This window comes from Corvus brachyrhynchos, unplaced genomic scaffold (genome assembly GCF_000691975.1).
Source record: "Corvus brachyrhynchos isolate BGI_N302 unplaced genomic scaffold, ASM69197v1 scaffold716, whole genome shotgun sequence".
Lineage (NCBI taxonomy): Eukaryota > Metazoa > Chordata > Aves > Passeriformes > Corvidae > Corvus > Corvus brachyrhynchos.
The window spans coordinates 484373-512224 of NW_008238433.1; the positions used below are offsets into that span (position 1 = coordinate 484373).

General features: G+C 38.3%; 1 protein-coding gene across 2 annotated transcripts in view; it reads right to left on the reverse strand.

Moving 5' to 3' along the window:
* The window catches only part of TRPM3 (transient receptor potential cation channel subfamily M member 3), a 142940-nt gene that overhangs the window by 81914 nt on the left and 33174 nt on the right, over nucleotides 1-27852 (reverse strand). For both annotated transcript variants that reach the window (XM_017736449.1, XM_008635367.2), the window contains exons 7-8: nucleotides 21713-21887; nucleotides 9215-9338 (exon numbers count right to left, since the gene is read on the reverse strand). In XM_017736449.1, the coding sequence (XP_017591938.1) occupies nucleotides 9215-9338; nucleotides 21713-21887 (299 nt within the window). The remainder of the gene's footprint in view (nucleotides 1-9214; nucleotides 9339-21712; nucleotides 21888-27852) is intronic.

The window sequence follows — 27852 nt, forward strand, 5'->3', positions numbered from 1 at the left end:
TCCTTTTTCTTGGAAGGAATAATACTATATAACACAGGGATACACTGCTTGATGTGGAGGCATAACAAAGATCAAAGTGAGCAGGTGAGTCAGTGGGTCATACCGCAGAAGAAGGGGGATGGCCAAATAAGAGGAAATTCAGGAATAGAAAGATAAGAGAGAATTGTGTTGAGGGAAAACCTAAATTAAGTAGTTTGCTATTTTGAGGGGTACAAAAAAGAATTCCAAATGAGGAAATATGAAGGAGCAGATATGAGGGGAGAAGTCTGAATCTTGGTCGCAAAATTTTAAAATTTTACGGCTCCTTCTTCATGGTGCCAGCACTGCAAGATTTCATGTTTTAATTTGATTTTTCACAGACTCCATGTCTAGTAAAAAGCAGAAAACAAGCAAAACAATCAGTGCTTATAAGAAAGGCAGCAATTCTGCAATTGAGGAGCCATCAATTGACAGAAGTTAGTATAAATGTTTGGCTTCCTCTGTATTTGGTACCTTTTTTTCCAGACTGAACATCAGAGGCACCCTCAATGACAGGTTATGAAATCTCACAGCTCTGTCCCATTAAAAAAAATTTATGTTTTATGATGTGCACATACTGTTTAAGTCTTACAGTACTACCAACATTTTGGAATAGAATGTGCATATTTTCCAGTGGAATTAGTGTCCAAAAATGTTTTGGTAGTAAACCCATTTCTTGTCCCCTACACAAAAGGTTTCATACAGGTACATTAAGGCTTTTCACTGCCTGAATTACCAGTCCCTGATTTTCACGTTGTCAATATATGAGTAAATACAAATTGTAGGTCACAAAGCGTATATACAGGGTAATACAAATCAGATGTTGCCCTTTAAATCACTGGGCTGTGCACATCACAGACTGTGAAGTTATGCAGAAATGTAGACTTGCAGTGTAGAAACTTGTTAAGATCAGCCAAAAAGAGAGAAATGGTTTTAACTGTTGAGATAGACAATTTCATTCACACATTGGTGTAATCCAAGGTCTTCCATTACCCTGATTCAGACAAGAAATGCGGAGCAAGTGTAATGTGGATCACTTCCTGCAACTCTTCTACTATAGAGAGAGTTCTTGGAGGTATTGGCAAGACACTGACCTAATAGATATTCTTCTGAAACATAAAAGTCACAAGTTATGGAGAAAGTTCATCACTGAGATGGATATTCTGTTACTCTAAGAAAACAAGAATTCAGTTTGGTAATTTCCATTGCTGTTTATGCTGAAAAATTGTGTCATGCAAGTCATGGCCCTAAAAAATACTGCTTTCAAGACTTACATGCACACATATGTCTTCTAATCTGAACTGAAAATGCTGACCTTAGAAGGAAGTGAATTGATTCGGTGGCAACAGTATTAATGCTGGGGACTGTTGTTCCATGTTAAACTTCAATTTCTAGTTTTCCTTTGCAACAGTTTTCAAATAGTCTGACAGGTCATGGGTGCTTTACTACAGATGATGCAGTCATGTGCCCAATCAGTATTAATATTGACAGTGTCATTGCAACACACAGAGACCAAGCACAGAAATAGCCACAAACCATTAGTTTCTTAGCTGGTTTGCTGGTGAGACTAAATAGGCAATACTTGGAAAAGGCATATCACTTAGTGTGAGATATTCCTGTTTGACAGTAAATTTGCAGTTCCTGCTTTATCTACAGGAACCCTGCATCTCATACAGTGAGCTCCTTGTCTGTGACTGAGATATCATAGCTGTAATTAATGGGTCTCTGTGCCCCATGTAAAGCCACAGAAAGGATAACTTTATTTTCTAAGAAAGACGAAAGAAATTATGACTTCCCAGACACAATAGAGCCTGGCAGTAAGAAAGGTTTCTGAACAGTATCATGGAGAGAGTACACAAACTGCACTGAACACTTCCAATTCCCTGACTGCAGAAATTGGTTTATATTATCTAATATGGAATATGCTGTGTCACCAAGTACTGCTTTGCCTTCAATTTCCTTACAGAGCTGTATAACAATTCAGTGTGCATTTCCCAGTATTACCTGTTAATAGCCTAAATGGGGTAATGGATATTTTCCCAAGCTTATGTTCTTAGAGGGAATAGCAATATTCTAAATTTTATTTCTGTAGCTGCAGTTTTTACCACAAAATATGTAGGAAGATAGAAAGTGAAAAGATTGGTAGTAAGTTGCATTAGTATCTACCAGATGACTTCACTGCATGCACAAAATAAAACAGAAAATGTCTGCTTATGGAGTGTAAGCAACAAAAGGAATATTGGTCTTTGCAGATGTGTTCCAGATGCAAAGATGGCCCAGCAGAAGCTCGGGATGGACCCAGTAAGCGACAAAATTGCACACACTCCTGCTTCAGTGGTAGGTCTGACATTTTTGTACTTTCTATTAGCAGATGCTCTACCTCGTCTGATGGTAGTTGAAAAGCAAATGGTACGATCAAAAACTTTTCCAGGGTTAGTTAATACAACAGCTGTCTTTTGGTTTTTTGGAGTGGTATTCTGTTTACCCAGATGCACTTCAATCCCACATTTCCCCCCTTCTTTTCCTTGCCCCTAGTCCTGGCCACTCCCTTGGGCTCTCCCTATTGGCTCCTGTACCCCAACTCCGCCCATGTACCGCCCCTGTGATCTGACAAAACCCGCCTGCAGCGGGCTCATGGCTTCTCTCTGTCTCTGGGCATTGCTGGGACAAGATGTAAGATTAAAGATCCTCTGAAACCCTTATGGAGAGACCCTTCTCACCTCCTTTTCCATCACTGTGTTGCAAGGATAGCTAGCCAGAGCAAGAGTGCGGAGCCATCCAAAATGGACTACACAGGAGGGTGAAAACAGTCGCACTGCCCTAAGCAGCTCTGCTGAGCTCTCAGGGAAAGCTGCAGCTTGCTAAACTAAATCTAGCATTACAACATTTTGGTTTGGTGGTTTTTTTTCTTTTTTTTTGGGCAGTTTTCTGGTGTTTATTTTTTTTGTATATAGCTTCTTTTCTTGTGAAAGTTGTTCTCTGAATTACTGAAATTAAAAAAATACTCCTAGGATTAGTTTTTGTTCTCTGTGGAGTCAATGACTAACTTCAGCTAACTTCATGCGGCTTCTTGGCAGCTGAAAACACAAAATAAAGTCTTAGATCTTTAGCAAAAAAGCAATTAGGTGTGGTTTGCAGGATTGAAAACTACTCCTCATTATCTTAACACAGAGGTAGAACCTAAGTACTAGACTAATCCTATTGATTTGTATGGGCTGGAAAGGAGGTTTAATCTTCACCAAAAACTAGAGTTCCACACTCAATCCTGAAGTGGATGTGCACATCAGTTTGGACACAGAGGACGAATTATCTTTAGTACACTTTATGCTGGAAATCTCACAGAATGTTTCCATGGGAGAAACAAGAGCTGTTCTAGCAACCAGCAGGTCAGCAGTTACATGATCCTTTCCTGCTCCAAATGCCTGCTGCCAAATTATATGCTGTTCACAGCAACTAAGCTCCTGCAAGAACTACAGTTGACTTTTACTGTTTGAGAAGTCACCAAGCCCTCTTCAGCCTCCTCTCTAAGAGAAAAAAATTACATCAGCATATCAGCATTAAAAAGCATTAGTTGAAGTTATTTTACTGTTTTTGAAGAAAAATTTTTGAAAAAAACAGACCTAAATGAACTTCTAACCTCTGGAAAGGGCCAAAGAAATCAAGTGACAATATGCTAGTAAATTCTTAAAAGTCCATCTGATTTAGCTATTATTTAATTCAGATCAAAGTGTATGCTAATAAACAGTTGCAGCAACTATTTAATTAGCATATAAATTCACTGAGCTTGTGTTGGGAAATGGTTAGAGGATCAGGGACATGGATCATTGATAGAATTATGGGATCAATAAAAGAACTGTACAAGCAATAGGCCTGCAAGCAAAGGTTAGTGTGAGAAACTGTCTCCATGAGAAAATCCCTGTGTGAGAAACAGGCCTGGGAACAAGAAGGGAGTTTGAAGATTTGCAGCTGTGCAGATAAAACCCGGAGAGGGGAGGGTGAACTCTGAATTCTTTTAATCATTACATAACTAGTAGAAGCTTGCCAATGTAGTCTAATTATGTAGAAGCAGAAATGCGCTTGGATAGGTTTTAAGCCACTTAAGAGTTAACAAGCTGGGATACTATATAAGTGTCTATGGATTGCTAATAAAGGGAGCTTGCCTTTATCAACCATATTGGCTGGATTGCAATTCCTCCCGCTGTGGGAGTCCACAGACCTTTTCCAACAAGCTTGCACATCCAGCTGAAAAGCACAATGATTTTTGCAGCCAGTATATGATCAAGTTAACTTTTTCCCTGTATATACTCTTCTGGAAACATGCAGAGGTTTCCAACAGTAGCCCTTTCAGTCACACAGAAGTGAAGCTGTCACAGATAAGTAAGCCTTATTTATAGTCCATATAGAAAAGAAACTGCTAAATCACTGTGAGATACTGGAATGTTAGAGGCTCATGACTCAAACAATTGACCATTTGCAAAAGCAGAGGATGCTTTGCTGATGATTCTTCAAGTAACCGCCCAGGTGCAGAGGGGGTGCACAGCCATCTCTGGACACTACAGCTGGGTGTTGAACAAGATGAGGGAAGAGGCTGAAAGGAGGCACACCCTATGAGGTGGGATAGTGCTTTTTATCATGCCACAAGTAGCTCAGCTTCCACATTCATCCCTTCTGATGATTGGCTCAACTACACCAAATTAAGAGGCAGCTGTAACGCTGTGTCCCATGATCCACAGTTGTATACCATCTATGTAAAACTCCCCGTTCCAGCGGAGGTACCTGGGCATTCCCACCGAGCCTGAGTGTAGTATTAACCCACTGGACTTTCTGTTTCATGGGCTTCCCCCAGCCCCAACGGATCAAGACTGCGAACATTGCTTCAACCAACAGAAATTGCAACAATCAAGTCTTGTCTCTGGTCCCACAGGGGGTGAATATACACCTTTCTAATCTTATCCTCTCTTTCACTTTCTTTCCCTTGTAAATTTTCTCAAGTGTTAATTTTAATGCTTTTATACTGTTGCATTTCAAACCAAACCTGCTACATTTTCAAATTTGATGAATACCTTATTCTACCTTTATGTTCTAAAGTTTGCAAGTAGAAGTTTGATATTGAACCTCCCAAGAATTTTGATATTTTTCCCATGCACTGCTCAGAGTAAATCAAACAACCTTTCCCAAGTGGACCAGGGCATAACAATGACTTAACAGCTTCCCAGTACTTTGTGTAAGTAACCATTAAGAAGAGTCAAAGCCCTACATTTGTATGGCAATATTGGGATTTGAATATCAGCCTTGCAAGGCAGCCTTCTCATGCACTCTGAGTTTTAAGAAAATTGGGATCCATCTCTGTTTGAAATAAAAGCACAATAAATAGCAAGCACCTGCATGATGCAGGTTGTCTTGATCTCAGCTCAATGCACTCATTTACAACAGCATGACATCTGCTTTGTTTCAATCTGACAGCACCAGAGCTGCAAGTTACACATTAAGTCATCTGGAACTACCTACTTCCATACACATCACCTCTACAAAGCTGAAGTAAAGTTTACACTGTCCCTGAGCAGCCATCATGATTGCCACAGCAACCATACACTGTGGTACATGAATAACAGTGAACGGTAGAGGCAAGAACAAAATATCTATTATTTGCTGCCATGAGCTGGAGGTGGGATTTTACTGTTTTTCTTTTAGCAGGAAACTAATCAAATTGTATCTCTTGCCTCTATGTGGAAATGTGTTCCAGGAATGAATGAATGTGCCCAGCAACCAAGCTCTCTTTGTTCTGCAATTCCTTCTTGTAATGCAGTAGTAGGCAATGACACTATCAGATTGCTTTATGTAGTCACTGAAACTTCAAATATTCAAGGAAACGAATTTAGCAGAAAATGGCCAAACAAACTTCACCAGCACACTTTACTGCTGGAGTTGATGTGCCATTTTTATTACCAAGGTGCTTAGATTGGACCTATTCTGATTCACAGCAATTTCCATTTTCTATTAAATGGATAAAAGATTAGGTTATTCACTCTCAAAACACTATTTTGGAATAATTAGTTTTATGACAAATGCCTCCCATTGCCACAAGTGTGATTATTTTCAGACACAGACCTTTCTGGCTTGCCAAAGTGGCCTTTCCCAGTGGCCGCCCAATGAAGCTCCACAGACAGACCCACGCAGCTTGCTGGAAAGCACATTCTGGCTTCTGAGAAACTCACGTCATGATTTGTGAAAAAAGCACTCCAGCAATGTGCCAGTCTAAGCTGCTAAATGAAGTGCTCCCAACAGAATAGAGCAGCCTGTATCTGTCAGAAAACTCAGACACCAGAATTACTGTCTTTAAGGGAAAATATTAAGACTAATTTGTTTACTGAGACAGAAGTAAGTACTCCTTCGAAAGCTGAAAACAGACTTCTGAGCTATTATCCAACACAATGTGTTTTTCAGGGAGGACCTGAAGTGAAGTCTCCTAGCCTGCTTCTTGACTACTTAGCTTTGGTGAGCCCTCATGCTCCTATTTTAGGAATGTCTTTGCATAAAATTTTAAAAAGAATTATATGTAAATGTGACAATAGAGAATCTCCATAAATAATCTATACAATACTATCCTACCCTTGTAAGCTACAGTTATATGTACACAGACATGTATTAGCCTACTTCATTTTAACTAGATTCTTATACCATAGCCCTCATTAAGCGCCTTGGTCCAAATACACTTCTGAACAAAACTCTGATGTTTGTAATGTCAATTCAGATAAGTATACAATTTCATAAAAAATATTCACTGAATTGAGAAGCGAAAATTGCTGTGTCTTACAAATCTAACAAACCTAGATCACTACTCTTCTAGGCCCTCACCTTATCATTCAGCTTGTGTACTTCAGATTTTATTCAACAAAAAATTTAAACTTAATCAAGTAAATGGAACATTACACATAATAATGATGCTTCCTGGGCACACAATTTGGAGACCATTATTTAGGAGTGAAATCCAAAACGTCAGAACTTGAAAAATCTCATGTTCTGAGAAAAGGGGTAATTTTTGCTATGATTATGCTTTTTCCCTGGCTACAACACTTGCGTCAGATTTATATAAGAGAGTCTTTTCACACATTTGGAGCAGGTAGAGAAGGAACAACTATTTCCAAGAAAGCTTTTTGTTCCTTCCATTTGTTACTTGCATTTTATTTTCTTTCTCCTCATCTGTGATTCAGCTGTATTGATGTACTTTACAAGCATATTCCTGCCTGCACCCTGTTTGCACTCAATTATTTAGTGGCACACAGTAATAAGACAAGCCTCTCCTGCATTGTCTACTTTGTTCTCTATCAATTCAGCAGCCACAAAATCAGATAGGCAGGGACAGTGACCACGAACATAGGGAAAATAGCTATGATCAATTTAGCTGCTGCTGAGCTCTCTGAGACAATCTGTTGCATCTTCCTTCTAATTTTTGAGGGGTTGATCAGACAAACGATGGTCAGTTCATCAAGCAGTGTTTTGCCCTATGTACAACCAAGCAGAGGGTCAAGCTTGAGGAAGGACAAGAGCTGGGACAGATGTGGCAATATGAAACATACGGCTTTGTAGGAACAGGGAAGTCACCACTCACTCCTGGGAGTACTTCACAGCCCCAAGGTCACCCATTTCCTCTGGTTATGCTGCCTTCAGCACCATGAGCACCACCTCTCTTTTACATACACAGATAAGGTTGTGAGTTTTGCAGGACACTGTTAGACTAGCAACCACACCTCAGACATAAAATCTTTCTAGCATACCAGTGTTAGAATTAGCTGAGTACAACTCAGGTACTAGACAGAAGCCACTGTTCTAATGTATTCTCTTTATATATGGTAAAGCTAGTGCTATAAATTCAACTTCAGAATACTTAATTTTGGGCACACCATCTCCTGGCTAATAGCTCTTCATAAGATTAGTAGGTAGAGAATGTCAGTGGTGACGGATGTTGCATATCTGCAAAGAAACTTGTAACAAACACACAAACATGCTTGGAATAAAAATCTTAATGTGAATACTGCAGACAAAATCTTCACAGTTATTTTTCAGTAGCAGGGTTGTTCAAAGCCTGACAATCTGTTCTGGATTTAGATGTCTGGAATAATCAAGAAATGCATTTTTCTAGTCTAGATAATTCAATGTCTGCCTCTGCTTTCTATCCTTCATTCCTTCTACATTCCTGCCTTTGTGCCCCTCTACTCCTTCCGGTCTCCCTTCCTCCCTCCCTTCCTCACTCTTTTCTTTTATTTTCTATCTAGAAATATATTTTTTATGTCTATATGCAGAACAATGGTCTACAAGTAGGTGTTGTTATTATTATTATTATTATTACTACTACTAATACTAGTACTATTATTATTATTACTACCTTTACCACTAATGCTACAGAAATATCCACAAAATAATTAAAAAGAAAATTCTCTCTGCTAATCACTGATCAGAAATGTTACAGCAAATTCATTTTAGGGAACTTTCATCAGCTTGGAGTTCCCAGAAGCAGTGATATGAACCAAATCCAAATCTTAGAAGAAATATGAAGTTAGAAAATTGAAGCATGTCTGTCCAGTCAATTTGTGACAAATAAAAGTCCACAGAAATTAATCCCAAATTTTTTCAATGTGCTTTTTCTTCAAAAATAGCTCTGCAAAAGCAGCCTCATTTATCTCCCAGAAATTATTGAAAGAACTTGTGTTCTTCAAGAGAATACAAGCATGTATGCAAGGCATAGCCTTGCCACCGCAGAACACGAGCTTCAGAGACAAGCTGCTTTCCTTTCATGTCACATATTTCCATAGTAAGGCAATAGTTCTAGTGATAGTTGTGGAACTCTAAAGCATCTTTATAGTAGACAGGGACAGATACATAATTATGCCTTCTTCTGCCTTCTGTAGTTGAGTGAGGTAGAATTTTAATCATGATGCACCTGAGAATGACTGAAAAGTAGTAATATCCATACCCTACTAGCTGGACTCTATGTGGTCAAAGGAAATGTAGAGGAATTTACAAAAGGGAAGAGATCTGTTGCATTAATCACTTTAAATGCAAAAATACTGAGTAAAGCAAACAAAAGCCAGCATGATATCATTTCAGATTCTGGATCACAGAGATCAGATTTGTGATACCTCCTCTTGAAAAGGCACATAAAAGACTTGATCAAAACCATGCATAGAACTCAACATACCAGCTCCCTCTTCTTCATGCACTCCATGAGGATAATGAAGAGGTGCTGTGCCTGGGTTCGGGTGTATGTGAAAGTCTTCTGGATGGTAACTAGCAACTGGTCCCTCAAAGACTCGTTGATAAGTCTGAAATGCAAAAATAAAAGATTAAGTAAAAAAACAGACATGAGGGAACATTTTAACTCAATTTCAAATGTTTTCAGGGAAAAAGGTAGAAAAAATAAGAGTCAACAGATCACTGAAGGTTATTTAGGGCGGGATTCAAGACCAGGAATTGCTGAAACCATCAGAGAAAAATTGAAAAACACTGTTCTAGGAAAGCATGTTGGTTGTGCTGAGGTCCCTCATCTACAAAGTTTTTATATCAGTTCCCACATATTGCATGACAGAAGGTCATTCAAACTATCAGCTCTGTGGGATTTCCCAACAAAAACAAGAAACACACTGACAGTCTAAATTTGAGGGAGACCAACACTTCTAAGTGAACTGAAGACTCCTTTCTATCAGTGAGTTAGAAAATTCAACTCACAGTGAATTTTATGAAACTGGGAAGATTTATGTTTTCAGTGGTTTCAATTTTAACTTGAAAATGTTAACAGTATCAACTCGCCCTACTGATGTTACACAGGATCTCGCAAGAAAACAAACACATTTCTCTGTTCCTCACTGCACTCAAAGAAAACATTTTGATTTTGGTCATGTTGATCTTCTAGGAGTTCAAGAGAACCCATTTTATATTCCTCCTCAGTGCTAAGGTCAGTACTTGCAAAAAGTGGCCCAACAGCAGAAATAAATAGTAACAGTACTTGAAATAGTAGTACTTGAACCCTATCTCTTCATAAAAAATAGCCTATTCCACAGGACTTTTCCAGGTGAAAGATTTCTGGTCTCAATGTCAATGTTACAAAATAGTGGGCTCAAATATAGAACATGTATCCTTTGATGCTTCTACACTACAGCAGTTTTCTCACTTAAAAATTGTAACTGACTGTTTCAAATTAGCTAAGTTGGAATATTTTATGGGATAAGTCATCCAGTGGAGTGAAAATCAGAGAATCTTCATGTATCATATTTTAGGCCAGAAGACAAAAAAATACTTATTCCTGCAGCAACTGCAGAGAAATATCAGCAACAGCAGGTATCTAAAAGCCATTGTTAGCCTATGGAAGCTGCTTTGAGAGAACCATGACCGAATCCCTGATTTTTTCATACTGTTGGCTAAAGTTGCTTGTACTTCTCTGCAGTGAAGAGGCATGCAGAATATTCATTACACAACTGAATTTCAAATCCAATTTCATTATCTAGTCCTCATACCCACAGCAACCATGTTGTTAGAAGAGACAACAATGGAAATGGGAAAGAAGCGTATGGGAGAATACAGAAGATCTGGCATACAGAATTTGATTTTGGCTGTTAAATATTCCTGTTGAATAGTACTTTGGCTTCACAAAGAAGCCTGGAAGGCGTATGTCAATGTGTTTGGATTAAAATGAGTTTACATAGGGTTTTAGACCATGCTGTGTGGTTTTAGACGGCATTGTCTAAAACCCTATGTAAACTCATTTTAATCCAAACACATTGACATATGTTCTTTCTGTGCCTGGCTTCTCCTGCTGTCTTCTACTTTACCACAGACTCCCTTTGAGTGGTGAGTCTACTTCTGCACTTCCTGTTTTCATCTAGGAGCAGTCTGGCCCTAGATGTGCTATCTCCTGGGATACTGGAGAGGCAGCAAGAAGGCATCTACTGCTCATGCATTAGGCAAGCACTCCTTCCCTGCAGCGTAACCCGCCTGCCTCACAGAAAGGCAACACATGATGAGCTAAAACTTCCAGCCCTCTTGGTGGATAACAGTGGAGCTGGCAGCAGAGGACTTGCTGTGTGGGAAAGACAACCTGACCTCCTGTACAGGAGCAAGGATGTCACAAGCACATGGAGACATGAAACAAGATGTCAGAGTACAGCTAGAGATGTAGGACTCCATGCTAAAGAGAGACAGCTTGGAAATACTCATAACCTGACAAGCACTAATATACTTTGAGTTGCAGATTTGTAGGTCATATATGATATAAATTCTGATTTTATGCTCTTGAAAAAAATGTGTTGTAAATTTGCTTTAATCAAATTTAAACAAAATAGTGCCATCCCTGTATTTAAAAGTGGTTCAGAACTATGCAATTTTCCATCAAATGAAGAAAGAAAAAAGAGGCTATTCACAATGAATAAGTTTCCTAAAATCATCAACTGGAGCAGCTAAAAAGATTCATATAAATACCTAATTCCCTTTGTAAAATATATATGAAAGTGAAGTACATGAAAGAGTATGAAAATTATATGAAAAAATACATGAACTTGGAAGATTCTCAAATCAAAAAAATTTGGAAAAAAATTCCAAAGTTTCTGAAATGTAAACCATCCTGCTTTCTTATAATAATCTGATTTTCCTTAAAAAATGTTAGAATCCAAATCTGAAATTTCATTTTAGAAATTGTCTCTCTTTCAGGCTAACACACAGAAAGCAAGAGAAAGTTGCATTGAGTGAAAGCAGAATTGTGTCCTGAGCAACCATCACTTTTCTTTCTCTAATTAAAGCTCTCAGAAACTGTATATTAGCATAAGCTTAAGCAGCATGTAAAGCAAACTTTATGTGAAAAATACAGAACTTAAACCCCAAAAAATAAAGAAGTGCTTCCCTAACTACAGGGTAAAACATCTGTTCAAGTACTGCTGCTCAGAAACTTCCTGTAGTCATAATTTTATTTATGCAGCTATCTAGCATCACTGAATGTTTTTCTTTAACATCTCCTTGGTCTGCAAATCTACATCAAGCCTGTTCAATACCTTTGTGAGATCAGAACCTTGAAGTGATTGTAATCAGAAACAGAAACAATAATAGCAGTCTTTCTAATAAAGTAACCATAGCTTTGTGTGCACTGAAATCAGTCATATCAAGACTGTACAACTTTTATTCCTTAGGAATCTATACGCGTTAGAAGGTATCAAATCAAAGTTCCCAATTGTGTAACCCAGCTGGGACAAACACAAACTCTTCCATGCCATTAAAGGCTAAATATATGATGCAGACACCAAATCAAATTTGTGTAAAACCAGTAATTTCAAGAGTACTGTGAGCAAAACAACTGAGACTTGCAGGTGGGGTGATAATTTATCTCCTTTGCAAACACAACCACATTTCTTACACACACACCTTAAATACATGCTTTTTAAAATCACAGATTTCTAGTTTTAGATTCAGGGAAAAAGAGATGGGCCCACTTCACCAGACTGAAACACTACAATTATTACTTCCATCAAAGTCAGCATAGACTGAACAGTGTCAGAAGAAGACCATATTTTTATCATCTTTCTACTAGGCTTCAGTTCTAAAACTATTTTGCAATGTGTCAGTAAAATCCTGCTTGGGGCATTTTGATGGCATGATTCCCTGAATTCCACTTTTCCATGGAAAAAATATTGCTCCTGCCTAAACAAAATGTACTACAAAACAACAGTTTAGCCCGTTCTTTTTTTTCCTTCCTCATGTAGTTTGAAACTGTTCTTTCATTCCCTAAATACGTAAGACATGCCCATTTTCCTACCAGTCCAGGTGTATTCAGCTTTTTTTTTCTTTCCCAGAGGTTCTGGATTGCTGATGGAATTTAGGTATCTAATGTCAATAATCTGTCATCTAAAGTAGAAAAATACACATTTACATTTATTTCCAGAACAAATATTTACTCATAACTGTTTCCTAAGAGTGTGTGGGTTTGTTTTGTTTGCCTGTTTTCAGAAGATGCCAACCTTAGTTTTTATACATCAGATTATCAGAATTGAACTGTATGGCATTACAGAAAAGTCAGGATCTTGAACGTTAAGAAAAAAAGCCTTGCACAGGCTCAAGAAGTTTGTCAATAGGACCCCCTGGGAAGCTGCTCTCTGGGCAGCAAAACTGCCCTGGGAAATTGCCTTCAAGAAGCTGAACAGAGCTGGCAGATCTTTAAGGACACTTTCCATAAAGCACAAGAATGAGCCATCCCCAGGTGAAAGAAACAGGGCAAAAAAGGCGAGAGACCATCATAGATGAGTGGAGACCTGCTGGTTAAATAAAAAAACCCCAGAAAATGCACCATCAGTTAGATTAGATATAAAGAAAAACATGTTTACAATGAGGATGATAAAACAGTGAAAGAGGTGTCCCAGAGAGCTGGTAGGTGCCCCATCCCTGGCAACGTTCACGACTAGGTCAGAGAGGGCTCTGAACAATCTGATCTACTTGAAGATGAACCTGCCCAGGGCAGGGGCGTTGGATTAGATGACCTCTAAAGATGCCTTCCAATCAAAACTATTCTGTAGTCCTATGATTCATTGTTTAGGATCAATCAGGAGAGGCCACTTCAAAAACCTGAACTCACAAAGAATAAAAGGCAACAATCTGTTTCTGTCCAAGATATACTGGATGATTAAAAAGTGAAGCAAAACTTTTTTCATTGCTTTGACTGATGCAGAAGACAGATGACAACATTTTGGCCTACTCCCTTCTCAGAAATTATGTTTTTTTTAAGCTATACTTAATATTTGAGGACATAAGAGACATTTCACTTAATCTTTCAAACTCATGGCATATGATTTTGTAGTGATCATTGGAGAAAGATCTGGCCTATAGTCCACCACCTAACTTGTTTAGCTTTCTTTTTCTCCAAAGATTTTTAGTACTGGAATCATACAATGTACTAGAGAGTTACAAAGATTATGCTCTAGCTCACTTTCAAAATGCAACTTCATCATAGATTTTTTAAAATGTCTTTAAATAATATACTTCACTCAATGAATTGCACATAATCTAACTTTTCATTTGTGAAGTATTTTTTTTCCTAGGATAAAGTAAAAATATCCATAAAATATCAGTGGTATATGAAAACTATTCCCTGCCCTTCTTTATAGGAAGCTTAGAGGATTTTTTGTTTTAATTATGATTTGTACTCTAGACAATCACACCATATGTAAGAAACATGACCAGAGTCTCTGCTCGTATTTTCTTCCACTGGAATTACAAAAAAGATACAGTTGTGTAACTTTGTGGGACTGGCTGAATTGCTTACACGTTTTCAAATCCACACATTTTGCATATCATTTTTATGAGAGGAGACAGAAAATAAATGTAATTATTCCTTCATTGTATTCAAACAGGGGTGATTTCTGTGTGCTTTTATGAGGAATCAGCTTCACTGCAGACCTTCACTGGTAGTTGTTCTACATCACTTTTCCCTGACTACAGTTTACTGAAAGGTTGTTCCCCCACCAAAAGAGAGAGGACTATGTCAACCCTCCCATGGTGAACAAATTGATTTTCTTCTGTCCAGATTTTGATTTGCAAAGTACTTTGTTACAAGAGAAAAGTAATGATATGAATTTATGCAATGTGAAAATAATTTTACAAATTAATTCAAGAGTGATTTGGATCCACGATCCCCTATGATGGGGGGACACCATGAGGGATGCCGAAGAACCATATCACTCTTACATTATGATCCCTTTTGCTCAAAGTGAAAAATTCCTGTATTTTGCCTATTAGTAAAAAGAGATTTAAATAATATTCTTCATATTTGAAGCCTAAAAACTATGCCACAGTGAATCCAGAGAAAGATCAATCCAAAGGCAGTCCTTAATGATTTTCATATGAGGATGCTCATTTACAGCACAGAGAATGTTTGATATTTCCTTGTGAACATTAGGCAAGAAGTACATTTTTATGGCATTATATTGAGCTCTTAAGGGTCTCATGCTTGCAGGAGTAGAACTGATAGAGTAGTTAATGAGCTACAAATTCAACTTGGAGACTACATTCAAATACTGAAAGTAATTTCTCATTCTGTAAGGAAATATTTTTCTAAGAAGTGACATAATTTTAACCTAGTGTTTCATTTTTCTTATTTTAATTCAGTATTTAATAATGAAATAAAAGCCTCTGAGCATTAAAAGCTTCAAAATATTCCTATACAGATGCACTTTGCAGTTGTTTTACTTTCAGCTTCTGCTTTTATGTAAGTCAATGAAATGAAAGGCATCCATTCTCGAATATACAGTCCAAAATACTCCCGCTGTATGTGGAGGAGAGTTACTACCAACAAAGATATTCACTTAGGGCTTAGTAAGTACTAAATTCACATATTTTTGATTATCTTATGCTCTCACCCCTCGATGCTGTTCATCGTATTTTCAAGTAAAAGAAAAAATAAGTGCTTCAGATCCTGGAAAACCTGACCTTTAAATCAAGGCCAATAGTGAAAAGCAGCCAAATGATTCTTCCAATTTACCACATGGGGAATGTTGCATTTAAGATGCGTTCTTATTTAAGCTGTACTGTGGACATAGCTTGTTTGTCATTAAAATGTAAAAGGTACCAGGAATTTACTCAGCTCTACTAAATTACTTCTGAGAATTTTATTTACTTGTACTGAAATGTAGCCACCTATTGCATTCCTAAAACTTTGTTCCAGACTTTTCCAGACCAAGGCAAAATGTAGTCCCTGATATTAAAGTCATAATAAACTTAAATTCACCCCCAGTGTTAGTTCTGCATATCTGATATTCATAATGCTGAAACCTCAGCTCTGTGGACAACTCCACGTGTGCCTTACCTCCCTTCAAAACGTCAATGAGAGAGATGAGAAAATGAGACCTCAAAACTGATTTGCCCCTAAAGTCTTTTTTTCCTTCGAGATGTGCTTCACCATTCCTTCTGAAGTGCTCATGGTACCTCACAGAGCTGCTGGCGGCACCTCCTGTGAGGCAGTGCGGGCACAGCTCTGGGACGTGCTGGCAGCCTCCTCCACTGAGGCTGCGCTCACAGTGAAAATGTCTGCCCAAAGACTGTCCTAGGGGAGTGGAATGTCTGCCTCGTCATGAGGAAAACCTACAATTAGGCCTTAAAAAGGCAGATTGAAGCATGTCTCCTGTCTTTTCAAAGATGCAGAGGCACTGGCATTGTAAAGGGGTACCGCACCTTCCTTAATATAAGAAATCATTCATTTTTCTGCTATATGGAATGTTTTAGGAAGAATAAACAACAAGGAAGGAAGGCTGGCACATCACGATTCTTTGAAACCCAATACAAAAGGACCTACTGGGCAGATAGGTGATTGTTCAACACTCTAAAGGGTTTCTTTAAATTGATGGATCGGCACAACAGTGATCAAAACTCAAGCAGAGAGATGTATTTGTTCTCCTACATCTCCAGACATAGTTATTTTCCCCATGGAAACAAACTTCCAAATTGACTTAAAAACACACAGAGCTCAGAGCAGTGCTTAGTAGACATATGCACACATTCTTATGTGTAGAAAATTAATCCTTGTTGGGCTGCCATGAGTAAGAATTTGAGGCTGTGTAAAACCAGCATAATAATATAAACATGCAAGTGAGTTTTTTTCTGGCATTAATGATGTAAGTGTTGAATTATTTAAATCAGGTACCCAGTCCATAGCAGTTGAAAGATACGCTGTGTCTCAGAGAACACCCTACTTCTGGTCAGCAGCCAGAATTAAAATAGATTTTTGACTTGATAGTCTGATTACACAGTGGACTACAGAATTAAAGTTTGCATGCAATTTAGATTTATTACCTTGATTTAGAGTTTAATAGACACAGCTTTGTATAACCTACTTAGATTCTATCCAAAAGAAAAAGCTACTATCTGAATTCAGTTAACGTGGCAATTATTTGGTATTCTCCTCATGGTGCTAACCACTATTCAAACACAGGTTAAAGAGGGGAAAAAAGGATCCAATTTGTACCTGAAGTCTAATGTATTTGGATAAAATATTTTTATGAATATAAATTATATAGGTGTTTTACTTCTGGTATTATTAAAAATATCACTGCATGCCAGACTGATGTTTTCTGAAGCAGGATGAACACAGAGATTTCCACTAGCTAGTTTAACGAATTTCATCATTTGTGCATTCTATTTAGAGCAAGGTGAACAGAAAAAATGAAAAATTTTGTTGGTTGATAATGTTGCAGGACACAATCTGGAATGGGACCCCCACAATAAGAAGACCCTTAGTGAGACAGAATAATACCTTTCACAAAACCAGGTATGAGAGTGTCAGGTAAGAAATTGCTTGTTCTGCCTCTATTGATACTATAACTTGCCTTTTTTACAGGCAGGAGTTCGTGATGAAGAAATAGAATCACAGCATCATAAAATCACAGAACCATAGAATGGTCTGGGTTGGAAGAGATCCTTAAACATCATCTAACTCCAACATCCCTGCCATGGGCAGGGACACATTTAACTGAACCAGGTTACTCACAGCTCCATCCAACATGGCCAGGAACAATTCCAGGGATGGAGCACCCCGAACTTCTCTGGGCAGCCTGTGCCAGTGCCTCAAGACACTCACTTTAAAGAATATCTTCCTTATGCCCAGTCTAAAGCTACCCTCTTTCAGTTTAAAATCATTGCCCCTTGTCCTGTCACTACAGGTCCTTGTAAAAATTCTTTCATAGAAGTCCCCTTTATATATTGAAATAAATTAATTCATTCTCTTGCTGTATTTTTTTTGTGATGACAGCAGAACACAGACAAAGTAGACATACATAGCAAATAAATGAATAAAGCATATTTGAGTAAGGTTACATGAAGTGCATTATCAGTGAGGTCACTGAAAACAGAGAAACAACTTCTCAAAGATTCAATGAGACCTGACACATCCATACCTATCACAGAAGCAGTTCTGGACTAAGCATGAACCTGAATATAAAATGGATTTAAGTATTTGTGGAAAACGATCTTTTTCCCAGTAGGAGTTTTAGGTTGAGTAAGTTCATGATCACACATTTCTAAAACACATAATAGTGCTTGGTCTAGAGCTCAGTATTTACAAATTTATATTTTATTATTTGCGTATTGTATGTGTTAATAGATATACCCCCTCACATTCTAACACACACAAAAATGAGTCCCCAGGGAATCCCAACTGGAAGATTACTGCAGCTACTTGCAGCTGTAACAAAGCATGTAAGCATGAAACAGCTCTTAGTTATGAGAATCTGTGGGATTTTTGCTTCTGCTTTTATGTTTTGTTCCAAAATTATTAAATCTACTCTTCATTTGTTATTTTCTACTCTGGGCATCAGACTGAGTTCTGCTCTGGGAACTTCTGAGAGGACAAAGTCCACTATCATTGCGGAACACCTGGAAACACTCTGAGGGTGCTTGTGGTTGTCAGGTAAGGATCAGGTTAGGGCAGCCACAAGGCTGTGGACCAAGAAAGCTCCAGCATTTTCTAATGGAGATACTGCTACCCTTGATCTAGGGTGCTCAATCTAGGCTGCCCTTGATCTGGCCTTACTTGCAACTGATCCCTTATGAGGCAGGGCCAAGACCTTGTTAACTGGTGCCTGGAAAAGGCCTATCCCAGAACCAGACCAAGAGTACAGCCAAGCTTGTGCAGCAGATTCTGCAAGAGGATGCAAAGAAGGGGTCCTCACCTTAATTTGTTACACCAAAAATAGCCTTAGGTATGGTGGTGACACGCTAGAGAGTAATTTTCTCCAGGGCTGGAGGAGCTGCCCTTCTCAGAGCAGAGGCTTTGATGCACATGGAGTTTTCAGTAGTGGATGCAGCTCTTCAAGTCATAGGCTGCAGTGCTCAATTCTTGATGCTAGGAGAGATAGCCTTTTTTCCTGTAGGTCTGTGGTCTTGGAGGAGCTCCACCATCAAGCACAGAATTACGTACTTGGTGAAAACAAGAGTGTTGTTGGAGATAGCCCAATAAGATGAGCGCTATCCTTATTTTTTCCCAGATTAGAGCAATATTGTGGTAAATTCCACAAAAACTTGAGTGGATGAGTCAGACTTATGTGCACAGGCCCTCATCCTTATAGAGAATTTTAACCACTGTGATACCTACTGGAGGGACAACGCAGTAGGGCATAAGCACTCCTGGAGGTTCCTGAAGTGCACTAAGAAGAACTTCCAGATTCAAATAATAGAGCAGCCAATGAGGAGAGATGCTGTGCTGGACCTCATAGCAGCAAAGAGGGGCTCTGTTGGGATGTAAAGGTCAAAGGCAACCTTGGCTGAGTGACCATGAGCTGCTGGAGTTCCAGATTTTGAGAGGAGGAAGAAGGCAAAAAACAAGTCCCAAGATCCTGGCCTTGAGATGAACAGACTTTAGCCCCTTTGCGAATCTGCTTCAAAGGGTCTCACAATACGACCAGAGGGAAGAATGGCGCAAGAAAGCTGGTTAATATTCTGGAATCGCCTCCTCCAAGTTCAGTTAATGGGGCAGGGAACCTGGTGACATAGGAAATGGAAAAAGATTAAGTACTAAGTGTCTTCTTCAGTCTCAGGCCACAGACACTTGGAGGAAAGTCTGGAGGAAGGAAGTGGAAGATGGTAAGGTCACAAGTTCATGGATCCTGACAGTGCGTACTCACAAGTGCTGTGGGAGCTGACTGATGTCATTGCAAAGTCATAATCTTTGAACAATCAGGACAACTGGAAGAAATGTTTGTGGACTGGAGAAAAGCAATGGTCACTCCTGTCTTACGGAAGAGCAAGAAAGAGGATCCAGGGAACTACAGGCTTGTCAGCTTCTCCTTGAGCCCCTGTGGGGCTGCGATGCACCATTTATTCCAGTCACACGAAGGAGATGAAGATGATCAGGGGTAGCCATGCTTGACAACCTGACCACCTTCTTTGATGAGATGATAGGATTGGTAGATAAGGGGCAAGGAGTGGATATTCCTCCTGTAGACCTCTAAGGCCTTTGACACTGTCTCCCGTAAGACCCTCACAGACAAGCTGATGAAGTATGGGCTGGAGGAGGAGACAGTGAGGTGAACTGAGAACTGGGTGAATAGCTGGGCCCAGAGGTTTGTGATCAGTTGAAGGTCAGTAACCTGTGATGTATTTCAGGGTCCTGCTGCCCTCTGGCATATCACAGGCTGGAGAAATGAGCTGGCAGGAACCTCATTAAGTTCAGCAGCGGGAAATGCAAAGTCCTGCACCTCAGGAGGAACAACCCCATGTACCAGTACATGCTAAAGGCATCCCAAGAGGAAAGATGCTTTCAGAAAAGGACCCCCCAGCTTGAACATGAGCCAGGAATGTGCCATTGGAACAACAAAGGCTAATGGTATCCTGGCCTGCATTAGAAGGAGTGCTGCCAGTAGGTCAAAGCAGGTGTTCCTCTCTCCTTAGCACTTTAGACGACATATCTGGAGTCATGTGCCTGATTCTGGGCTCCCCAGTACAAAAGAGGGATGCACATACTGGAGAGTGTCCAGCAAAGGGCCACTAAGATGATGAAGTCATCTCATACATGATCACCTCATACATGAGGAAAGGCCGAGGGAGCTGGGACTGTCCAGCCTGAAGTAGAGAAAGCTCAGACATGACATTGTCTATATATATATATATATGTGTGTGTGTGTGTGTGTGTGTGTGTGTGTATATATATATATATGTATATAAACACAAAAGGGGAGGGTGAAAGGAAGACATGGACTGTTTTCAGTAGTGTCAGGTTAAAATATCAGAGACAATGTGCACAAACTCAAACATGTGAGGTTCCTTCTGAACACCAGGAAATACCAATTTTTTTTTTTTTAACTGTGTGGATAATTGAGCACTAGCACAGTTCACCCAGAGAGGCTGTGGAGTGTCCATCCTTGGAGACATTCAAAAGCCATCTGGACATGGCCCTGGGCAACAGGCTCTATCTATGTGGCCCTGCCTGAGCAGGGAGGGTTGGACCCGAGGACAGCCAGAGGCCGTGCCCAACCTCAGCCATTTTGTGACTCTATGCTTGTTTATTTATTTAATTTTTTTTTTAATCTTTGAGGGCAGGGAGGGGCACAGTAGAAGAACAAAATATATTAAGGATTTGGTCATTCAGTAATATTCACTTTGGAACCTACAGAGCATGCTTACAGCCTGATTCAACAAAAGCACAGCTGAGTCTTCTGTAATAAAAACTAAACAGTACTTTTGCCTCACCTTGAGTCTGCAAAGAAAGGGACAGAGCAAAATACAGAGCAATGCATAAGCAGTAGTGTGAATACAGACAGGTGTGCAGGAACAGGCTCAATAGGCAGGGCAAATATAAACTAGCTTATGTGAACATGTAGGCTAAATGGAACTTGAAGGCAGCAGTACTCTATGTATCTGTAAGGTGGTGAAAGTAACTCCCCTTGCTCTTGGACTGAATCCTTTGGCCCATAAGTGCAAGATACCATACTTGTACTTGTCAACTGTACGGTACAGTTCCTACACCTGTTTTATTCTGTAGACTTTCTGTAGTGGTTCTTCAAGGCTTGTTTTGTTTTGTTCTGAATACCTTCAATATTTCACCCATATCAGTGATGGAAACAGCCATGTGAGGTAGGTGTTGCTTTTGCACAATATTGTTAGTAATTTCCTGTGCTCTACTTTATCACTGAATTGAACCCGTGGATAGGGAAGGAACATACACTATGAAATGACTTACCCTCCTTCTTCCGAGTATTTGTGACCAAAGGCAAGGATGTCAGATGCTCGGCCACTGCCATCGCATATCACAACAGGAACGGGAGGAGTGTCTCGCAAGTACTCCAGAACAATGGAGATGACATTGGGACCTCCTTCCACAATAAGGGCCACCACTGGAACCCCTTGGCCAATTCCTGGAGCAAAAGAAAGAAAGAAACAAACCAAAACCAAACCAAACGAAAACAACACAAAACAAAACAGCCAACCAACCAAATAAACCACACACACACAAAACAAATAAATTAAAAAATGCAACAAAAAAGAAACAAAAAATGCAAAGCCAGCAAGGCAAACAAAACATAACAGAAGACAGAAGAAAAAAATATCAGACTGAAATAACTGCATTATGACTGTACAATGTTATGTTAGAGAAAATGCATTCCGAGAATCAGATATTTTAAGGACAGATGGGACCAGTGTAGTCATCTCATCAGTTCCACCACATAAACCAGTATTTTCTAGGATTATCTTCTGTTTTAAATACAATAGTTATGTTTAAATAGATGATGTTTTTTTTCTTTTAAAGATCAAGTCTTGTTTTGAAATCATGAAGAAGTTACTGCATTTCTTCCTAACATGTTCATAATCAAGACTCTATTCTTGCTTGTAGTCTAGGTTTTGTATGATGTCAGTTTCCCTTCTTTGGGTCTTCCAAAAGTTTTGCTTGCTGTTTCAAAATCACCTCTATGGTATTTTTCCTGCTGTATTGGAGGTTGCAGCTAGGTAGCCCTTTAACCTTCTCTTAATAAACTAAACACTTTCTGTTACAAGTTAGTACTAGTTTTTCAGTTCTAGTCAGCCTCACAGTTTCTCTCTGAATTCTCTCCAATTTGCAGCATATTTGTTGATTTGCAGACCCCATACTGGGAACATTGCTCCAAAGAGAGCTGAACTAGTGCTTAACCAAACGAGAGGAATCTTCATTTTAAGCAGTTTCAATGTAATTTCATGGGAACCCTCTGCAAATTTGCAGCACAGACTGCCAGGAAAGTTGTGTGGATTTAGAGAAAGGCAATCTGACACCAGGCTGGTGTTAACACAGCTGAAGAAGTTTTTCTGGTATTCACTTCTTGACCAATTGAGACTGGGGACATTCAAAAGGACTCAAGCAATAGAAGGAGCTGAAAATTTTCTATTAGCATTTTTTTCCTGACCTTTTTTTTTTTCTTTTAAAATAGCTTTTTCTAAGAAAACCTATATGCATTCTGCACAAAATTCTGACATTTCATGGGAAAATGAAAATAAAAAGATTGTCCTATGCTGTTAACAGCTGGGTTGGAAAAAGTTGCAGAAAGCCAACAGTAACAACTGTTAATATGTCTGCTCAAGTTTCCATTTGGAGAGAGTTCAATTCCCAGAAGCAAAGGTAAGCCTGTGAGGCTGGAACATTAAATCTGGTTAGACCCCCTAGAAATATTAATAGATCAAATGATTTTCAATAATTTTAAGGACTTGAATTACTGACAAAAACGAGATGAATTATTCTTTAAGAAAGAAAGAAAGAAAGAAAGAAACCTAGTTCATATATTTAAGAGGAAAATACTCTTAACACTTCCTGAACCATTTTGTAAGCAAACATCATGTTTCCTGAAGTAATTCTCAGCATACCTTGTTATGCCTCTATCTACTGTTAGTTTTTGGCTTTTCTGTCATATACCTTAAGTAAAATGTGTGGTGTTTATTTATGTTAAGAAAACTACAGGCAGAATTATAAGATGTAGGCTAGTGAAAGAGCGTAAGGAGGGTGGAATATAAGAAGGTGATCAACAGAACGATTTGCACAGAGCTCAAGGGTTAATTTTTTCTAATAACATTAAGGACTTCCCTGAATTGCTGCTCTACTCAATCTAGACACCTGCTAATAAAATAATATTAAGAAGTACTCTTAGTCATGTCTGGATGGGTATGGATGACATTGAGGATTAATAGAAAATGAGGAAGTTCACAATCTGAGATGGAAAGTCATTTACTTGGTGTTTAATAAATCCTTCTGTAAACTGGGAACTCATTAGGAGGAAATACTAGAAAAGCTGATGACAAGAGAACTGTCTTTGGTATAGCAAGACCACTAGGAAAAGTTACGATCCTGGAATACACACAGCAAAATATTTTCAGTAGGAAACAGGGGCAATTCAGTGCCATTATGCAAGCCACTCAGGAAATTCCATGCAAAATGCTATCTGTACCTATGCTCAGCCTTGTTCAGAAAGAACAAACTGGAATGAATGGAGGAAAAAGCCAAAAGGAGTGTATGGGGAATAAAAACTTCACCTTATGAGACAAGATTCAGTGAGTTTGGGTCATCTTCCTTAGAAAATTAGAGGGGCAAAGACACCATGACTGAATACTGCCATGACATACAGCCATTAGAAGTTAACAGTTTTAGATGGATCTCAGAAGATTCCTGGTTATCAGAGGAGTGAAGTCTTTACAGCCCGCTTGTAAGACTAAAAGGGAAAGCTTTTTGTATTGAAATGATGCTCTGATGCTCACTAATCATAACAGCTGCAGTTGCCTTATGTATCTCAAAGTGTTCCTGAAGCAGGTTCTGTCCTTCTGTTGGAAGTCTGTTCATTTCCTGTGTCTTCTACTTGATATGGATCAGCTAAATAATTCTAATAATATAAGTGATTATGGTTAGTCTAAGCAGCTGAACTATTTTTGCCTTTTTGGGCCATTTGAAAACATATCTACAATTCCTCTTGCAACCTTTGATTTTCCTTTCAAAATTTTTTTAAACTTTTTATTAATTTTTTTTTTTTTTTAAATTTAAGCTGTTACAGTCACAAGAGTTGCCTGGAATACAAAAGTTCTCTGCAAGTGTTCCAGTTGTGTTTCACTGTGGTTGATCAGGTGGCAGTTTTTCTGTTCTTTAGAAACATATTCAGCATGAAAACAATCCTTTAATTCAAGGCTAGTAAAATAAAACGACTTTTCTCCAATTCAGACTTCAATGAAACTTTGTAGCTTTAAGTTAAAAAAACCTCCAAACTCATGCTAACCTTGGTTTATCATACACATTAAGTTCCCAATCGAAGTTCAAATCTTTTATCATTCTTGTACATTTCTCTGTGAAATAGAAAAGGTTTAAAAACAAACTTGATATCTATATCTCATTTTCCTTTGGGAAATTCTCTCTGAGTTTCAGCAAATAGATGATTTTTTATTTTAATCTTCATTGTTCACTGTAAATAATTTTGGTTTTGAAAAAACTATTGTTTCTTTAGTTTGGAGGGCAAATTATTCCAGTTAATTTCTGAAATTAGAAATAATATTTAAAATTAGTTAATAATACTTTACTGATATTTCTTCAAAGTATAACCATTTCTGTCTTTCAGGAAAGTTCTCCAGACTATAGCTGTCTGATTCCTAATGTTATGAACTTCCACAGATTTATGATAATTAATTTCTGAGCAGTGATGGTATCCACAGCACAAAAGAAAGTCAATAGACACAGTGAAAAAACAAAAAATTATGCCTGCTTGAGTACCTCAGAATTTCAAAATATGGGTAAGTGGGAATTACCACATCCTCAGCTTTCTGTGATGCTCCCAATCATATTTAAATTAGTTATGACATTATATTCATTTTGGAAAAAATACTTAGCTACTTATACCAAGAATGTCTGCAGCTCAATAACTCTCAGCCAAAATGCAAAGTAGATCTGAATTAAACTTTTAGATGTCTTGATACTAAAAATTCCTGGATGCTTCCCTGCTGCTACATATTAGGAATTTAGAAATGAATGTAGAGGGTCTGCAGGAAAATTTCAGTGCATCTGAAGACACTGACTGACTATACGAACACTGCATTTACAACTATGTTGAATATAGGAAATTGAGAACTGACTGTGCTTTGCCTTAATGTAACAGTGGGACAATTTGGAGAATGTTGGGATATGATGCCAGCAAGACAGAACCTCTGACTTTGAAAAAAAGCTGATGGACCTCTCTTTAACTGCTAATCAAATGCGTTTCCTACTTGCAACCTTTGATTTTCCTTTCAAAATTTTTTTAAACTTTTTATTAATTTTTTTTTTTTTTTAAATTTAAGCTGTTACAGTCACAAGAGTTGCCTGGAATACAAAAGTTCTCTGCAAGTGTTCCAGTTGTGTTTCACTGTGGTTGATCAGGTGGCAGTTTTTCTGTTCTTTAGAAACATATTCAGCATGAAAACAATCCTTTAATTCAAGGCTAGTAAAATAAAACGACTTTTCTCCAATTCAGACTTCAATGAAACTTTGTAGCTTTAAGTTAAAAAAACCTCCAAACTCATGCTAACCTTGGTTTATCATACACATTAAGTTCCCAATCGAAGTTCAAATCTTTTATCATTCTTGTACATTTCTCTGTGAAATAGAAAAGGTTTAAAAACAAACTTGATATCTATATCTCATTTTCCTTTGGGAAATTCTCTCTGAGTTTCAGCAAATAGATGATTTTTTATTTTAATCTTCATTGTTCACTGTAAATAATTTTGGTTTTGAAAAAACTATTGTTTCTTTAGTTTGGAGGGCAAATTATTCCAGTTAATTTCTGAAATTAGAAATAATATTTAAAATTAGTTAATAATACTTTACTGATATTTCTTCAAAGTATAACCATTTCTGTCTTTCAGGAAAGTTCTCCAGACTATAGCTGTCTGATTCCTAATGTTATGAACTTCCACAGATTTATGATAATTAATTTCTGAGCAGTGATGGTATCCACAGCACAAAAGAAAGTCAATAGACACAGTGAAAAAACAAAAAATTATGCCTGCTTGAGTACCTCAGAATTTCAAAATATGGGTAAGTGGGAATTACCACATCCTCAGCTTTCTGTGATGCTCCCAATCATATTTAAATTAGTTATGACATTATATTCATTTTGGAAAAAATACTTAGCTACTTATACCAAGAATGTCTGCAGCTCAATAACTCTCAGCCAAAATGCAAAGTAGATCTGAATTAAACTTTTAGATGTCTTGATACTAAAAATTCCTGGATGCTTCCCTGCTGCTACATATTAGGAATTTAGAAATGAATGTAGAGGGTCTGCAGGAAAATTTCAGTGCATCTGAAGACACTGACTGACTATACGAACACTGCATTTACAACTATGTTGAATATAGGAAATTGAGAACTGACTGTGCTTTGCCTTAATGTAACAGTGGGACAATTTGGAGAATGTTGGGATATGATGCCAGCAAGACAGAACCTCTGACTTTGAAAAAAAGCTGATGGACCTCTCTTTAACTGCTAATCAAATGCGTTTCCTACTAAATCTCCTCAGAAATAAAATCATCAGAAATGATCTGTAAGAGTTCTATTTCAGCTTGTGCATGCACAGTAGATGATAGTCTGCAAAGAAGGGGCTGGCAGTGCCTGATAGATCCACAGGGAGCCTTTGGTTTCAGACACTTCATTTGGAAAGATAATGTCAGGCTGTGAGGTGAGGTCCTAAATGTGAAGGTAATACATTCCTTACAATGTCAAGGACATCACCACAAAAAGAGCTTCTTGCTCGAGTTGAGATTGTCAGAAAGGAGGCAGCACCAAAACAAAACCTTGCTGATATAAAACTGGACTACAGTACCGGACCTGCTGTCTCCTAGCACACATCCGGAAGGTGGGAACTTTATGCCAAGCACTAAAATGGACACTCCAATAAATCAACAAGGAAGAAGTTTTCCCTTCATGTGTTTTTGTGGAATTTACCACAAAATTGCCCTAATCTGGGCAAAACTAAGGATAGGACTCATCTTTTTTGGCTATCTTCAACAACACAGTTGTTTTCACTAAGTAAGTACTGTAAAAGTATGCAACCTTAAAAATTGTGTGTTTCACATTTTATTAACTGGAAAGAGAGTAGCATTAATGCACTCCACTGAAATACTGCCCAATATAAGACTGCAGGGAAACTTTTTTGGTACAGGGCAATGCAGTGTTATCAGGAAAGACTCTCTGTCACTTGGTGATGTCTCCCAAACATAGAAGAAAGTACAATTCATTTTCACATATATGGGTATATTTTTCTGTTTCCTAGAAGGCATTTAATGACATGTTACTCTGCTTTTTTTTTAATACCCTTTGTAGGAAAATCTTTTATCATCAGGTGA